The sequence below is a fragment of the Acyrthosiphon pisum genome, chromosome X (assembly GCF_005508785.2).
Source record: "Acyrthosiphon pisum isolate AL4f chromosome X, pea_aphid_22Mar2018_4r6ur, whole genome shotgun sequence".
NCBI lineage: Eukaryota > Metazoa > Arthropoda > Insecta > Hemiptera > Aphididae > Acyrthosiphon > Acyrthosiphon pisum.
Window position 1 is genome coordinate 109,705,603 of NC_042493.1, and position 19,433 is coordinate 109,725,035.

Below are 19,433 nucleotides of genomic sequence, written 5' to 3' on the forward strand. Positions count from 1 at the left end.
TGATATACCGTCTCCGCTCAGAATCGTTTTTCTTATACAGTGATATTATATCATTGAATTCAAATTTAATACTGTCCATTATACAGTGACCCACTTCTAACCTACTGTACAGCAGAGCGACATCCACTTACCCACCTTTTTTGATTATTACATTAATATAGTAATAATATATCAAAGTAAATGTTTTTAAGTTTAATGTTTTAAGTCAAATTTGATTTCAGCTAATCAGCTTTCACAAACATTTCGATTGTGTGCTATAGGTATACCTAGTAGTTAAACTAGTTCTAAACGTAAATTTATCTAAACTAATGCGTAGTTTTTTTGTTTCTTCATCTCGTCTATTATTTAATTTTCTATTCATTGAACCAATTAATTATTTTTTTGACATTTTAAATTATTAAAAATAATAATCAAATGACGATCGTAACAGATATAGGAACAATAAATACGACTGACGTATATCACGTAACTAAGAAAGACAATAACGTCAATAGTAGGTAAAATTACGAGGATAACGTCTTCGTATTTTGCATCTTCTTTCGAGGAACTCATTATTTGAAATGAATTGACTAATTGTTTTTAAATATAATGCGTTTAAAATTGGTAAAACCTAGACGAAATATAATAAATCAATTTTCTTGAGAAATATCATTAGTACAAATAGATTGTACTACATAGATAATATTTATTATTATTTATATAATATATCTGACATCAGAAAAAAGTTTAAACTTCAACGCTTAAATTGTACTGTTAACTGTTATACTATTAAAAGTATATACAGTAGAAACCGTTTAGAATGACACCGGTTGTAGTGACATACCTATTGGGTGTAATGACCTCAGATTAAAGGTCCCTGCAAAACTCCTATATTGTATGTACTAATTTGTATCGGTTTTTATGACGTCTACTATATAATGACTATACGGATGTTATGACGGTTATTTTTGGTTATATTGGAAAAATATTTTATCTATAATGACTTTACTTTATTGAAGCTACTATTACAACCGATGATACCGATAATTTCATCTTTGTTTTGTCGTCAGTTTTATTTTATTTTATTTTATCAGGGTAACGGTGATCGTCGTGAGATTAAATGCGTATTGTGTTCTCGTGTTAAATATTTTTAAATTGTAAAATGTGCAAACGAAAGCAATATCCACAATTGAAGAAAAAGCAAATGGCATGTTTCGTTTAAAAAAAGGTGAAAAAAATTCCCACTTAACTAATGAATTTGGGGTAGGTCACTCTATACGATTCCAAACATATGGAAAGCTTGAGACAAAATCGAACAAGAATTTCAAAATGAAATAACAGATTTTATAAAAATAATAATTGAATTAATTAATTTAAATAATATGAACATAATTAAATGTTTTTATCTTTACTTTTTTTTTATATTATACATTACATAAATAAATAATAATAATAATATGTATTGAAGTTAACAATTTGATTTTAGTCATTTTGGTTATAATGACAACCGGTTATTATGACCTATTTTCTTTGGTCCCTTGAACGTCATTGTAAACGGTTTCTACTGTATATATAAAATAATGTAGGTTCGTTAAAACACAGATATTTATGAAATTAAAGTTGACCATCAACGTTTGACGATTATACCGTAAAAATATTTTTTAATTAATATACCTGTGTACAAAAAAAACCTATGAGATGCCTTAGATAATAATCTCCCCTTTAAATTTAAGAATTATAGATTATTACCAGGTCACACAAAACATTTAATGAATCAATAATGAACTGATAGTCCCTTAAACAAGATCTATTGGCCCACGATTGGTCCATTAAATTGTAGAGAATCATTAATGTATTAAATTGTTTATGCAACACAGCAAAAATATTAAAATCTACATTAACAGTCGAATTTGTAAAAAAAAAAATAGTTAAAAATACACATCTATAGTAAAAATCATAAATAATAAGTATTGTAAGTTTATTTGATAGTATACAAAAATAACTTTATACCATATATGATGGTTTATATAGTTTTTAATAAATATTAAAAATACTACAAGAGAAAATAGCCAATTGTATCACGCATGTTGTGTCACAATAATTTACTGCTGACATACGTAAAAAAATATCTTTTATACAATTTTAAATATTACAAAAAAGCGGAACACTTAAGACAAATTCTGGTTCTACCAGTCTTCGCATAAAAGGTAAAAAACATCACCCTTACAACAAACATCCAAAAATGTACTTTACAGTTAAGTAAAGTATTGTGTGAAGAGAGCAACTTTTACATGTATAAGATAGACAATAAATTACAGAGTGTCCGACTGATGATTTTACTTAACTTATTTCAATTCTTCATAGCCTATTGAACACTGTAATAAAATCTTATAAAAAAAAAAAAAAAAATACAAACATTTACAACAACAGTGTAATTAATATAATAAATTTATATTATTTCAAACAACTATGTAAACTATTAACTCACTAAATGTTGTAATCATGGGCATTTTTCTATGAGGTTCTAAAGTAAAATATTATGACAAAACTCTCCAACATATTTTTGAGTTTGAAAATGTAATTTTAGATTCAACTATTTATGTTTTTCTACTTTTAACAAAAAAAAAAAGTTTACCGGAAATAAATTGAAATACTACAATATAATTTACTTTATATCTCAGTTATTTAGTTTGTAAATCAAATTAAATTAAAAAATAACATTTTTATTAAATATTGAAACAAAAACAAAAATGTATAGAACAATACACGTTTTATCATAAACTATTTATAATTAATAAGATGTTCATATTACTACCAACAATAAGATTGTCATATAAGCTTAATTAGTTATAATTTGGTGGTTTATTAACGACTACTCAACTATAAATTCGTAGTCCATGTCTTGAAAATGACAATGACTCCATGGTCCAAGTTTGGTAATTGGGTAATTTCTACGGTATTGGCAATAGATTTTTTAGTTTCTTCACCAATAACATATAATAAACCATTGAATGCCACTATTCCTATATAAAACTGTTATTTAAATTAAATATAATTTTACAAGGATATGCTATAAATGTTATAGTTACCAGGACAAAGTCGGCATAACTCAGGAATAGAAGACCAAACTCCATCACTTGGTCTACAAAAACTTTTAAGATACTCTCCCATCATAGCCACCAATAGCATACATAAGACCCTCCAAGATTCCTACATTAACACCTTCACGACATACAGATATTTTTGCAGCTGGTGTGCATGTGCAAAGTGTCATAATATTCCACAGTTTTCAAAACTATTCTATTACCACCGCCAACCTACACAATTTAATGAAATGAAATGTATTAAAAATTAGAAACAAAGAAATAATATAATTATTCACCGCATATAAACGATTATTGAGTATACCAAAACCCAAATTATATCTCTCAGTTGTCATACAAGACACCCAATCGCTATTTTTGAATACTGACATCAAAAACTTCGGCAGTCTTTAAAATTATTAGTACCATTCTTGCCATCAACCTAGAATTACAAAATAAAAAATATCTATAATATAAAATAAGTAAAATATTGATTTAACTCAAAGACTAATAATATATTATGAGTCTATGGTTTAACTTACTGTATATATACAATCATCCAGTACACCAACTCCTAATCGTGTTCAACTAACTAAAATGCCGACAATTAGTAACCAAGAGGATGACTGAGAAGATACATCAAGCATACACATAGATTTTGAACTTGATTTATGTACACCTCCTGCAACAAACACAAATTCATCCTTTATTACACCTAAACCAGCTGTCTGATGAAAATCATTTATGCCTGGTGCATTTTTTCGTAGTTTGTTTGCTGGGCCATACCATTCTGTAATTGATAGCATAATCTGTACAACACATTGGCGATGTATTAGACCGACTGATCATTAGAATACCATAATAGAATGAAATGGACTAAATAATTGTGAAAATAAATTAATTAAAATGGTATTATACTTTTTATGAATCACCAAACTGTCTAGATTTACACCTAATTTTATCCAAATACATTGGAATGGAAATATATTGACCTGATTTTAGTAGAATAATTTGTAATGCATAAAATACATAACCTTTACCTAAAAACATAATAATAATTAATTAAATACATAAATTCATAACGTTAGCATATTTATGAAAATAACATACATTTAGGAGTATTTTTTAGAAGAGGTTCTTTAGATATATCAAATAATATATCAAGCTTTAATAATGGCAAACGTACATGTTTCACTAGTTCTGGCAAACATCTTTTCTCTGATACAATTCATGATTTACCCATGAAATTTATATACCTAAAATAACAAGTATTTAAAACTAAATCAAAATACATTAATTTAAAGATTTTTGTACTAATTTATTGTGCTAATTGTGTGAATTATAAATATTATATCTCTGTGGCTATATAGTTTATGGTAATTGGTAAAAACAATAAAATTATAATTTAAAAGGTACACAAGAAAAATAGAATTTCTATATATTACCAGAATTTCAATATAACATTTGGTTTTTTTTTAATATTAAAAATTCTAAAAGAGATATTTTTTACATACAGACATTGTAGACTGTAGTAACAACAACGTAGCGCATTGCTTTATTTTAATACACATTTTAAATATTTCAAGAATACAACTCTATAAAAAAATTCTGGTACCACTAACGTTTTCTGTGTATTAAAACACACCATAAACGATAATACGATATACATACTACAAAAATGAAAACATCCTGTAAAGGTACATAAATTATTGTGCGAAGCAAGTAACATTTACACATATAAGATATGCAATAACCAACCACGAGCCTGGCCCAATGATGTTACGCTTCTTTTTAAATTCCTTACAACTCATTAAATAATGTGAGTAGAAACGTTAAACCTATACCATTATTATTAAAACTGAACATTCTTTAAAATTAAAAACATATTTTTTGTATTTGTGCTACTTTAAAATAGATAACTTAAATAACAATATCATAAAATATACTTGGTAATATGTATTATTAAACCGTATTTGTTCACAATCTTATTTTGTATACAAGAATATAAAATTTTAGATCATTGAATTCTAATAATATAACACAACTGTTATAGCAATCCCTCTAGACACCTACTGTAGAGCAGAGCGATACTCACTTGCCCAACTTTTTTAAGTTGATTTTCTATTTAAAATATTAAAATACAAATTATCAATATTATAGTTTGCTTATTTTTTCTTCGAATGGAACAGCAAGGTCATTACAGGAAATTAAAGTTTCAAAAAATCATCAGAAGATAAGGATAGAAAATCTTCTCTTTTCACCAGATCTCTGAAAATAATCATTATTTTAATAAAAAATTACCGATTGATATAGATAATTAAGTTGTGTTTGTGATCAGAAAGTGTGGTTTAATGTAATCTTCAGAGCCCAACAACATTTACGTAAAGTTATATACCTAAGTTAGCAAACGCTTTGATTCTAAATTAATGTGATCAATAAATAATAAAAATAAAATAATACAATATAGGTTAGGTGATTCTAATATTATTTTTATGATTCTACCTATATTAGATTAAATCACAAATGTTTTGAAACTTTTGACCTTTATAGATAGGTAGTACCATTATTCTGTGCTTCTACCGTGTGCGAAACTCAAATTAAATGAGGTGAAACAGAATACCGCGGTACAGACGAGCACCTCATATCAGTCATACAGTCATTCATATATTCCGATTTATAAACTAATGAACTACCTAGTATGTTCAAAACCTATACTACAATAATTTTTTATCGTTTCCATTGCGCAACAATATTTTGTTCAAAGGTAAGAGTGATTTGAGCGATATTGCGATAGTACAATTTCCACCAGGTGCGAATACCGTTGACGTCAAACTTACAATGGCAATAACTTTGAAACCAAGTCCGACAACCAAATACTGACTGTGTCACTCCACCTGCATGGTTTACAGTAGAACGGTTAACTAGATTAGTCTTAAAGTAAAAAAAAATAAGAGAATAAGAGTGCGGTAATGTAACGAAATACAATTTTCAACCGAATAGAGCTGTTTTTGAAAAAATTAGTATACGACACGTGCACCTGAATTTGTAAAGGTACCTACCTACGTTTTCACTGCAGCGTCTGGACGCGGCACACAACGTCACTACCGGTCCGGGACATAGGTCGGCATACAACGTCACTACCGGTCCAGGACATACCTAGGTAGGCATCTAACGCTATGTCCTACGTGCAAAACAAAACAGGTTGATTTTCGCCATGCTGGTGGCTGGTCTGAATATAATTCGCCCTTACTCGACATAGCGTGATGCGGCCGTGCTGTTCCACTGTTGGACGCTGCACGGAAACCGCAGCTCGGCTCAAAATAATTTTCAAATGTCGGTGATTTTGTCAACATTCTTACCTTGTCGTGCGCGGAACCTATGCGGCAGACTCGGTGGTGTTCGTATTAGGCGACTGGAAACAGTGACAGAGAGCGTCGGGTGACCAATAACAATATTTCGATATCTAAAAATAGGTAGAAATTAACAACAATATAATAATTAACAGAAAACGCGTGCCATGTGTGTAGAACAAAAGTTCGCGTCACGCCCTCGCCTGGATTTTTCCCGTTCTACGGTCTTCAGTCTTCACCATGGACAAAGAAAACTTTGTAATACACACTGTGTAATATTGCAGAACAATATCATAACAATATTATCTTCGATCGGTCGTCTGTGTGTTTGCGTTTGTCAGCGAGTTTAGGCGCGCGTACAGGGCAACGACAATATTTGAAGAGTCACGAGTGTAATCTACGCTGTTATCGGGGACGCGGCGGCGATATATTGTTCTATGGCGATATCGACGAATAAAATATTATTATTATTATCGTCGTTGTTGTTGTTGTTGTTGTTGTCGCATCGTTTGAAAATATAATATCAGACGTGTCGGACGAAGGGCGGTGGGGTTGGGGAGATACAAGCGGGACGATGTCTGGCCACCGTAGATTGTAAAATACGCACGAATCGGTAACCGGTTTGTGATTGGACGTGAACGGTTCGGTCGTCGGGCGGGTGTTCGCCGCCCGTCGGACGTTTGTCGTGAACGGCGTTCGCGGTGGGGTGGTGTGAAAACGACTAGTGGACGAGGCCCACATCGCGGTCTCGTGTTTCAGCGTGGGCCAAAACTCAATCGCCGGACGGGCCACTCGCATAGCCCGTGCCGTACGGCGCATAGAGTAATTAAAATTCTTCGACTATCGACAATGGACATAATTGAGGAAGACTTTTAAACTAGCTCTATTCTGATAGGTGCCTATTTCCTTTAATTTGTGTACATACTTATTTTACCTATGTTTCCCCCCACCACCCATCAGAAAGTGATAAAATTAGTTACTTTATTTAACCAAATAAAACTATACATACACACCGCGGTGGAGTTATTTTTGTGAATAAAATTATTTTTTCGATGACTAATTTGAGAAAACTTTATTTTTAAATTTTATAATAAATAGCTGCAAAAGTAGGTGCTTATTTAAAATCATCATGCTTTGTTTGTGAATAAAATTGTTTTTCCATTTAAGAAAATTTTATAATAAATAAGAAAAGTAGCTGCCTATTTAAAATCATTATGAACTATACCATCATGCTTTTCGTATTTGTCGTATCGATATTTTATATGTATTTTAAAATTTAGAATCATATGACTGATGTACCTAGTAATGTGTTGTAAATTGTTGTTATACCTGCAGGCTGCAGCAGTTATTTGTACATACTATGTAAGACAAAAATAAAACATAATATAATATAAAATTTAACTGTAGCCATATAAAACAATTAAAAATTTTGATTTTCGTGTCTATGGACTTAAAACTAATCAACTTAAACTTTTTAACTAAATTTTTTTGTGTTTATCAACTCGATCTATTTTAATATGATTAGAGGGCAGATTCGTATGATGTTACATATTTATCGTGGTTGATGGTATGATATTATGCTAATAGTGACCGCAGAATTTGTTTCAAGACAATAACGATTTTGAACTGTGAGTCTTTTAGGCTGCATAATACGAAAATTAACCAACTTTTTTCATTTTATTGACTTAGGTATTTAAGATATTTTTTTATCGATATAAATTATGAAAAAACCAAAATAGTCGACAATTTCATATGCGTATGAATACCTCGACACGGATCTAAAAATGTTGTACATTTTATAGTTTTAAATTCTAATATAAACAATCAGTGAAAATTGCATGTATCTACAGTAATTTATTTTAGAGTAACACCACTTACACGAAAAACCAAAACCTATTTTAGGTAAAAATTCACGTTTACCTAAATTATTTTTTGTTTTCCCAGGCCCTTTTGGACACTGGGTAGGTACTGTTCATTTCGACATCCCCTATGCACCTCCTAGATTCACTTTCCCACCGGAAAAGATGAAAAGCTAAGCATTATGTCGACTGCTTATCACGTACACCGACCCAAATAATAAAAATGTATTACGCAGAGCGCACATTTGCTAATGCTTTCAATATAGTTCGATTCGCTGTAATTTTTAAACTAACGATGCTTAATGTGATCTGCTCATCGTAAATTTTCTATATTAGACGGAGACAATAAAATGCCCAGTGGCAGATTTAAGAGTTCAAAGAAAGTCGGTAAATCAATAAGAGGGGCTTCCTACAAAATTTATCAGTAACATACTTACCCCCATTTCACAAAACCGATCGCCTCATTTGCGAGAAATAATATCAACCAATATTCAATTTTATGGTAACAATTAATCTTCTAATTAAAAAAAAAAAAATGTTTTAATGTAATGTAGATAATAATTAAAATGTAGCTTGACAGAAAACCAATTCAAATATAAAAAAAAAAGTGAAGCCATAAAACAATATTATAAAGGTTTAATTTGAGTTACACACTTTTAAATTTTGTACTACACACTTCAATTTTTGTACTACACATGACTTTAAGACCTGCTATATCCACAAAAGTCAATGATAAAATTACCATTTTATATTATAATTCACAAAAACAATAATGATGTATGTGCATGTTTGTGTTAATGTGTGGGTACGGACCGGTCGGCTAGGTTGGCGAGTGAAATGGTGGTTTGGAGGCAATTATTCATATAGGTACCTACGTTGTACAAATTTATCGCGAAATCGGTTTCCAATAAATCATAATTTACGTCGCTGATTAAGTAATACAAAGATTGTTATTAAACTTACACAATTATTGTTTTATTTTCATGCAATCGTGAATTATATTATACATTAGCTTATAATTATAAATAATCTTATTAGTGATCAATGGCGTAGTGAGTAAAATGTAGAATACCCAACTTAGATTTACGTAGGTATACCTATAAGTACTTACTTCGATCTTTTCTACTTTACTTGATTATAATATTTTCTACTTTTAAAGTATTCCTATATATTTAAATAATTTTTTTTATTAAAACATTGGTAAATTAGATTACAGTTTGCAATATACATTTTTTTTTGTAAAAATTTAAAAAAAAAAACCAACTATAATTTAGGTGGGCCTCAGTACACAATTTAGGAGGGGGCCCCGTTGGCATTTGCCGACTAAACGACCATTAAATCCGCCACTGAAAATGCCCGTGTTACGTCTTAAATCGTGGAGCTGCGTCGTTCTCGAAGTTTCAAAAATTTAATGCTCGCGATTCTGTCTTATCACCATGTACCACGAAATAGTAATAACTGTTATCAAATAAATAACAACATAATATTATTATTTTTTCGTTTGCCGACTTTAAATTTGACTCGCTCGCGAATCGCGATTATTTGAAATTTGAACAAAAAATACAGACTACTCAGAACGGTCGTACAGATTTCTATCCATACATTTTAATATAAAATCACCATGGATAAGTGTATTGTTTTTAGTAAAACATCCAAAGCATCGCCTCGCCACATTACGTACATTTTCATTTGTAAGTATTATTTTCTAGTTGTAGTGATTATATTTCTTAATAATATGAAGTCAGTCTGATTTGCTAATTTGTTCACACGTATAGATTTCCAAAAAATCAATGAAATAGAAGGAAATAATGGCTAAAAATCTTCGAATTAAATGATTATCCTAATTTCTATCAGTCATAGTATCTGTGGTAATCATTTCACAACTACTAGTGATTGTAAACAATGTTCTCAAAACATAATCCAAACCACTTGTCTGGGATAAAGAAGTAAAATAAATTTTATTAATTTACGGCAACATTGGTACAACTCTGCGCGCACGACTAGTAAATCGCATCTAAGAGGTAAAATCGTTTAACATAATTCATAAATTTGGACAAATTATCTAAAACTGATCCAAAAGTGGACTTGCACAAACTTGAACTAGAACGTATTAAATTTGTTATAACTAGCTACTTGCGAACTAGGTTGAAGAAAATAAAAAGTTTTTGTGTGAGTGTGCTTGAAAAAGAAGCCACTCGTTCTGAAGAGGATGCGTATTTATCACCTGCGGAGCTTAAATTTGCTAAAGAATTTGCTCTGAATGCCGACAATCATTTTGACACCATACTCTGGCATATGCCTCATGTATAGGTACAACAAATTGGATAGAAATAAAAAAATTATCGAGCCCAATTTAAATAGTTTTGTTTTTTTAAAATATAACAATCACATAAATAGTGTTATTATAAAAAATACACTGAAAGGCCAGGAAGAAGAAATTGTATTAGAAGATGGTTCTCAGCATTTGATGCCTTATAGTTCAGTTGCTGAATTTGTGAAAAAGGGTACTGTTCAATTGATCTAAACTGTTTAATAAAAATTCAACATTCATTTTTCATCCTATTCAATATTAACAATTCATGTTAAATAATCAATTCAAAAATACATTGATTATGATTATGCCACCCATAATGATATATTAAATTAATGTAAATGTTATATACATTTGAAATAAACAGATATCAAAACATTCAAATGTATAATATTTTATTTTTATTCCATCCAGTATTTAGATATATTTCTCAATAGTTGTACATTATATATATCAAATCAAATTATTCCTATCAAAGAGTGAATTTTAGGTACAATAAAAAAATTTATTCAAAGCTAAAAGTATATTAGTTGTTTTTTCTGAATACGACTGATAATTACACAAAAAAAATTCATAGAAAATACAATTATACATTTTCTACTTTCTTAAGTACAATAAATGTTAATTTGGAAGAACTAATAAAAATATTTCATATAAACCTGCCAAATATATTTTACATTTTATTTTCAAATAAAACATACTGTAAACCAGTGGCGTAATTTAGTCATATTTTTGGGGGGATTGAAACATTTACCCACAACCCACCAAAAAAAGAATTTGGTTAATTTCAAAAAAAATATAAATAAATATAAAAAACTCACAATCCAAGAATTGAGATATGTAATCTGTATAAGGTAATATGCTAAACTACATTATTGTAATATATTTGTGAAATATTAAATTTATAATAATGATTAGTGTTTATTATGAAGTAATTTAGTATAATATTATATTACAGCTACCATAATTAAAATAAAGTGAAATTGTTCTAATAATAAATACTTGTTCAAGTGAAAACCAGCACAATGTTATAAAAAGTATACATTTATAATTTTAAAATAATATTTATATAAAAGTGATGAAAATAAATATAGAATAAGAATACCAATTATATTACAAAAAAATTTATGTTTCCTTATTTTTCACAAAATAATATGGTTGAATTGTTTTTAAATTTTAAAACATATTATGAAAAATGCATACAAAATGTTTATAAAAGAAAAATACAATCATCATGTCTAACCTAAAAAAACATGAAGGTCTTTTAAATATATTTACTTTTTCTTTTTTTTGGAACTGGTGATTTGAGATTTCCAGTATCAGCTTTATCAACCTTGTCAGCTTTTTTTTTAACCGGGGCAGGTGCTGGCGCTGGCTTCAAATTCTTTTTAAGCAGTTTTTTCTGTTCCCTTTCTTTTTCTTCTAATTCTTGATTTTCTCTCTCTATTAGAGTAATTAAAGTATTACATCGCCGTTGCAAATCATTTGCAGTACGGCTTTTCATAAACCAATCAAATCTAAATTGAGGAGCACACCTAAAACAGATATCAAATATTAATAACCCAAGATGTATATAATTCTTCTTTAATGTTAAATTTTCTTTACTAACAATATTTCTTAAAAATAGCTTATTAAAACATACAAATATAACATAAATATGAATGATTATAGACCATGATAGTTAAGGTTTTGTCATGATATTGAATATTTATTAATAATTTAACTGAAATTCCATGTTGAAAGACTTTTTTAAGAAATGGGGAAAAATAATCTTAATATTAAAGTAAAGAATCATCAAGAACGCTAAATAATGTTTTTGAATTTATATATTTTCTGACATGCTACTGATAATATTTATTATTTGACAATATTGACAACATTAGTGGTACTATACTGGTCGGCAACCAATTTATGTGCGAGCATTCCCCACCAATTTCTCATTGTTAGCATGATCACGTGGTTCTCGACGCACCAATCAAATCATTCGACATGGGCAAAAGCGGTATAATATATAAGAGTATATTATACTCTTTTGAAAAGGAGTATTGTAACTTCTCTTATTTTCTATATCCCTAACTTTACCTTATAGCCGCCCTTAATTCTTCATACACATTTTCTTTATCAAATCCAAGTTTGTGGAGCATGCAAACTAAAAATCTATCTTCTTCTTCAGTATAATTCTTGCCCTTGTTTGCGCCATATGAAATGCGCAATTGATGAAATGGGGCCTTATACATTGTCATCTATTTAAACATTACACATCAAAAAATATATTATACAAATCTTTTGAATGAATATATAAAAATACATTACTTTAGCATCCAAAGCTCTTTTAATACTAGCTCGGCGTTGTATTTTGGATTCTCCCCTTTCGATTTGTCCCATAATTCTATCAATATCTTGGAACTCATTACATCTTTCCCAAAATACTGCACTGTATTCTCTTACTTCTTCCGCAGTTTTACCTAAAAATTAAAAAATATGTACATATTTTTTTTTTAGTTACAGGATCACTGAAGAATCAGCATCATTAGAATTTGAACAATTAACTCATAAATACCTTCTACTTCTTTTGATATGTTATCAATATCATCTCTGCCATATTTTTCATTAGCTTTAATAAATTGATTAAAATCACGTTTATTCCAATTTGTAAAACTCTAAAACAAGAAAGTTAGTCAAAATTATATAAACATTAATAACAGAATATTATTTACTTTTGTTAATAAAATTTCTTTTTCTGCTTGTTCTTCTTCAGTAAGTGGTTGAGATTCATCAATTTTTTTTTGTTCTTCTTTCTGTATTTTAGTTGCATCAGCACCTAATTCTGAATTTGTTGGTACCTGTTTAAATCAAACATTTTTTAATTAATTTAACTATAGTATTTAAGTTTGAAAAATCAATCCAAATATTGTATTTGGTTTCAGTTCATAATTAACCTAGTCTTATATGTTATACATATGCCATTACTAACTAAAATAAAATAGACACACAATGATTATTGTATGTTAATATATATATTCAATGTTTGAGATATTAGGTTAATCCCATTTCTCTTTAATATAATTATAAATCTTAACTTACTTTGTATCCAACAGTTTGTCTATAATAATACATTTCTTGATCAAGTAAATCAAATAAACGAGTAGGGAAAAACTGGAAATCTTGAACCAATGGTTGTTTGGGTGGTCGAGGTGCCTACAACATTTTTAAATACACATTTTGTAGTTAATATAGTTATATACATAAATGAAATCAGCTTATATAACTCATGTATAAATATATGATATTGTTATTATTTATTAATTATTACCTTAGGTTGTTTGGGTTCAGATGTTCTGAGTGCTTCGCGAAAGTAAGCATCTACAGCATAATTAGATTTGCGTTCACGTTTAGGTGGTTCTATCCAATTTCTAATACCAGTTAACTTCTGTTTTTCTCTACATATAATAAGTCAAATTAAATCATAGATGTATGTAACACTTGTGTCATGAAATTATCATTATAATATACCTATAGTCTTCTCCTTCAAACGTGTACAAGGATGATTCTGTTTGAGCATCTAATGTAAAATTTTTCAAAGATGATTCTCCTAAAGACTCTAACTTTTGCTTCATTTCTTCCGTCTAAATAAACATAAATTCATACTTTATACCAGTGTTTCTCAACCTGGGGTTGCGACTTATTATTTAGGGTTATGTATGAATTAAAATTGTATGTATTATATGTATCTGTAAATATTTGGTATACATTATGTTGATTGAAAATAATTATAATATTAAATGTTGTATATTTATATATAGTATTATATTTTACGTTGTATACAATGAACAGTAATTTTCATATTGATTATTAATAGTATTTAAAAAAAATATATGCAGGGGTTCGCTAAAAAATTGAAATTCAAAAAAGGGGTCGTCACAGTAAAAAGGTTGAGAAACACTGCTTTATACTACAGTTACTAATAAGTTACCAAAAAGCAACCGATAACGCGATCAAATGAAGAAGGACACTTAACATCCAACTTTACACTCCTTAACTGATGACAACAATGAAAAATAATTACCAATAGCATTAATTTTAAGTCCAATATTGTTCTTTTTTTTTTTGTGAATTATTTATATATAAATATATACCTGTATCTAGTTTGTAACGCTCGCATATAATACCATACGATTAATAATACCAATAAGTTATATTAAATCAAATCCCTATAATAACTTTAAAATTCTAAAAAATGCATCATAATTTCAAAAATATATGTTCATAACATATAATACTAAAATAATTGTTAAATTTAAATGGTAAAATCTATACCTTCTCTTCGCCTTTCCGTAAAATAGTATCAATATCTTCATCAGTAATTTCAGAATCTTTAGATTGGAAAACATGATTTGCACCATGTCTGATCATGTTTAACATTTCATCTTTATTCAGAGTATTTTTCTGATTATCCATCAGTCGGCCTTGTTGAATAACTAATTTATCTAACCTAAGTTTAACTTCAGCTCTTTCAACAATTTTTTCTTCAACAGTATTTTCAGTAATAAGACGAAAAACTCTAACTTGTTTTTTTTGTCCAATTCTATGAGCTCGGTCCTATTAAAAAATATAATTAATTGTTTGTTTAGTTTTAAAAGAATAAATATACCAACCATTGCTTGTAAATCCATTTGAGGATTCCAATCAGAGTCATATATAATAACAACATCTGCAGTAGCTAAATTAATACCTAAACCACCGGATCGCGTAGAAAGTATAAAAACAAACTTTTTACTATTCGGTTCGTTGTACTCATTAATTTGACGTTGGCGATCTTCATGAGGGGTTTGACCATCCAAACGACAATACTATAAACAATTTTCAGAAATATGAACAAATTTCATTTAAATACTAAATATTAAACATTTTATGACTTATCCAATAATTTTAAAATGAAGAATAATAATCAAATAATCAAATTAACCTTAATGGAGTAAATTATAATTAATACATACATTATATCCTTTCCAGTGCATGTAATCCTCCAAAATATCCATCATACGTGTCATTTGACTAAACACTAGTACACGAGAATCCTGTTCTTTTAAAGCCTTTAATAGCTTATCAAATACAACCATTTTTCCACAGTTAAATACCTAAAACATCATATTGTTTAATCATCAATAGTTTTTTTTTTTTATTTGATTAGTTATAAGATGATGTATACAATATGTTCATCGGTAGTATAAGGAGGACCTGGTTCTACACCATCAAAAAGATATGGATGATTACTGCACTTTCGCAGCTGCATAAGAATATTTTGAAGTCTCATTTTCTCTACTTTACCAGCACCATTGACTACATCTATATCTTTCATTAAAACTTTGGTATACCTTTAATAGACAAACCATTAATACAAGTTGTTCAACACAGATTTAGTATTATATCCATATATATTTTATACATCTACCATTCTCTTTGTAATTTACTAAGACCAACATAAACTTTGACTTCTTTTTTGGGTTTTAGACGTTTTTCCACTTCAGCTTTTAATCTTCTTAAAAGAAATGGTCTTAATACCTACACAAACATTATAACACATTTAAACAAATTATTAGTATAAAATAGTTGTAATAAAAATAAACTTACAGCATGAAGTCGCTCAATTAAGGCATTATCTCCGAAGCAATTGTTTGTATTGAACCATTGATCAAAATCCTGTTGATAAAAAGTGAAATTATTGTTTAAATAAAATATTTTCAATCAAGTATAACTTACATCTGATGAATTGAATACATCTGGCAGTAAAAAGTTCAACAGTGCCCACAATTCATGCAAATTATTTTGCAATGGTGTACCAGTTAACAATAGTCGATTTGTAGTTTCAAACTCCCTAATTATTTCAGAAAGTTTACTTTTTTCATTTTTTATTCTATGAGCTTCATCAATTACTAAATATCTCCATTGAATCTTACGTAATACAGCTCTTTCGCAAATAATCATTTCATAAGATGTAATACAAACATCCCAGTCCCCAGGAATAAACGTTTCACGTATAAATTTGACCTAAAATATAATATGTACACTACAGATTAAATTTAAGGTTCTAATTTTTTTTAAAGTTTGTTGGGTTATAATTACATAAATTAAAACATAATTATTATATCAAAAGTAATGTAAAATTATTTCAGACAGTCAGAAACATTCTTGAGAAAATTCAATTTAGTTATTTGATTGTTATTTAATATTAGACAATTGAGATGGACAATATTTGAATATTTATGGTATTGTCTATTCATTAACGCCTATCACAAGTTATTGATATTAACTCACCCGCGTGTCTCTGTCTCCAATCATGCAAACTGTTCGAATTGTGGGACACCATTTCTTAAATTCATTAACCCAATTTTGTAATGTTGATTTAGGAACAATAACCATGTGAGGTCCAGGTATATTTCTGTAATGCTTCATATATCTGGATACATATATTACAAATAAAAGTTGTAAAATTGAAAAATGTAGTTAAAATACAGACTCAAATGTGATCCACTTACCCTAAAAGTGATATTGTTTGTAAAGTTTTACCAAGACCCATTTCATCAGCGAGAATACCATTAATTCCGTTTTCATACAATGATATCATCCAATTCAAACCACGTACTTGGTAATCACGTAATTCACCATTTTGTATATAATATGGAGATTCATCAAACTGTGTGATAAACTTATCTGCTGCCAATGACTCCTTTAATAGCTCTTCATCTTCTTCTTGTTCAGTCTGGCGATGACGAAGACTATATGATACCATAAAATATATTATTAATATAAAAAGAAAAGTCCATAAAACTATAAAATATTTAAAACAAATGTACATTAAAATGTAAACATTGTCTAACTATCATAAAACAACTATTACATGTAATTTAATAGTCATACAAAATAATCCCACCCTTTGGAAACTTGAACCATGATAGAGAATATAATAGCTGCAGACTGCACAAAATTAGCATAAATAAAATGGGTAAACTATCAATAAAAAGTAAAAACACAATGAAATGCCTTATGTTACCTTTTTGGAGAAAATAAAATAGAACTTGAACAATTTTTAAAAGCTATAGGTATCTAGAAATATTTTGATACAACTACAAATAATATATTATATAATATACATAAAATAAATATTAATATATCATAGAACATGTCTTTATATTATTAGTTATTTTAACTACATTTTAATTGGATGATAACAATATTTATACTGTGATAACTTATAACAGCACTAGTTAACTTTTTTCTCGTCTATAGACCTTTATATTAAGAAGACATCACACCTGCATGTGTTATCTCCGTCTTACACATGTACAATATAGACAAAACGCGTTTACGCAGTCTGAGTATAGCTCAATGCTGGTTCTAGAGTAAAAATACCCATTGGACAATTGAATTGTGACAATATTTCTGAGGACAAGTCATTGTGTTTTTTCCATTATACCCAATATAACGTTCATTATATCGTTTAGAAATAGCAAAAATGTCATTATTTTTTTTAAGAAATCAGTCTTGCCCTCCGAAATATTGTCAGCTTTAATTTTTGTAAAAGGTGTTTTTATTCTTACGCCAAAACTGAACAAGCTCTACTCAGACTGAATAAATACATTTTGTCTATATCATATGTGTGTAACGGAGACAACGCATGCGGGTTTGACGTCTTCTCAACAAAACCATGACTTTTTCCTACCATAAATTATTATAAGTATGTGCGGTTAAAGTCTAATTAAAACAATTCTGGATGCGCTACTAGTTACTGCCAATCAATTTATTTTTTGTATACTTATCAGGTTTGTCACCTTTACAAATAGGTATCTAGTTAAAATAATTAAAAGTATTATATATTATATTTTAGATTCTGAGCGGAGCGAGGAAGCTATTGTTTTTACAATGTTGTTTATTTTTTTATTCTTTTTATATCCTGTATACAAAATTTTTTCCAGAAGGAGTGTTTCGATTTCAACATATAGAGTACCTTATTTTTTAGAAAATTGGATCAAGATGGTACTTTAGAGAGGTCATTTTTCGATTTTCTTAATAGTTATTTAATGCCACGGGAAAAACCACCGGAAAATTACCAAAAAACGCTAAAAATGGGATTTTAATTTCTAACGCTGTTTATGACCCACTTGAAATCTATTTTACAGCAGAGCGACATCCACTTACCTGCTTTTTTTTAATTGTCATGGTTTCAAAAACATTTTCTAAGTAAAATCTATTAAAAATATAGTAAAAATACTTACTCGGCAGAACCTCCAGTTTCAGCTTTAGGTTTACGAGGTCTACCCTTAGCTTTCTTTGGTGTGTTTCCAGTAGCACTAGCAGTGCTTGATCCATCTTTTTTTTGATTAGCTGTCATAAAATGAGTGAAGATTTCTGTTTGTTTGAGAAGATAATCAAACCTCTTTCCTCGATCAGTTTCCTACAAAATGAATAAAATGTTGTTAATAAAAATTGTAATTTATTTATTTATTAATAAAAAATTATCATTACAACTTTGTGACCAAAAACTTTCCCTTCTTTTTCTTTGGATGGAGATGCTTCATCTTCAGATCCAGAATTATTCTAAAAAACGATTTTAAGTTAATTACATTTATATTACAATGAGATCAGTGAATGTAATTTCTAGCTATTGGTCTAACATGAACTTGGGCAAAGTAGAGTAAAGTTTATATTGAGTTAGCAATGATGTAATTTTTATAACTAAAATATGTTAAATAAATTTGTAATATTTGTAATATTTAAAAAAGTTAACTTCATTTTCTCATATGTTTTCAAAAAAGAGACATTGGTACACACACATTAGTTATCTCAGTTGTTC

The 19,433-nt window shown here is 28.7% G+C and overlaps 1 protein-coding gene, 1 long non-coding RNA gene and 1 pseudogene across 3 annotated transcripts; 1 reads left to right on the forward strand and 2 right to left on the reverse strand.

Moving 5' to 3' along the window:
- Positions 1-2,727: 2,727 nt before the first annotated feature.
- On the reverse strand, positions 2,728-6,877 carry LOC107885716. Of its 2 annotated transcripts, none has more exons than XR_003840037.1 (7): positions 6,422-6,877; positions 4,173-4,318; positions 3,849-4,102; positions 3,605-3,744; positions 3,362-3,504; positions 3,069-3,296; positions 2,728-3,002 (listed from the first exon to the last, which is right to left on the reverse strand). It is a non-coding gene; the product is annotated as an uncharacterized LOC107885716 (long non-coding RNA). The 2 variants fall into 2 exon arrangements; XR_003840036.1 differs by having other exon boundaries at positions 2,728-3,012.
- A 3,440-nt stretch (positions 6,878-10,317) lies between these two features.
- LOC100570707 lies at positions 10,318-10,848 on the forward strand (annotated as a pseudogene).
- A 983-nt stretch (positions 10,849-11,831) lies between these two features.
- Positions 11,832-19,034, reverse strand: LOC100159977 (chromatin-remodeling complex ATPase chain Iswi-like; the record flags this gene model as incomplete). Its single annotated transcript, XM_016809298.2, has 18 exons — positions 11,832-12,117; positions 12,665-12,825; positions 12,896-13,047; positions 13,143-13,242; positions 13,300-13,425; positions 13,667-13,780; positions 13,896-14,022; positions 14,096-14,208; positions 14,900-15,181; positions 15,238-15,432; positions 15,580-15,720; positions 15,792-15,957; positions 16,035-16,144; positions 16,214-16,282; positions 16,343-16,630; positions 16,898-17,039; positions 17,119-17,358; positions 18,856-19,034. Coding segments are annotated over 18 exons (2,976 nt in total), but the record flags the coding sequence as incomplete, so codon positions are not given.
- Between the last annotated feature and the right edge of the window lie 399 nt (positions 19,035-19,433).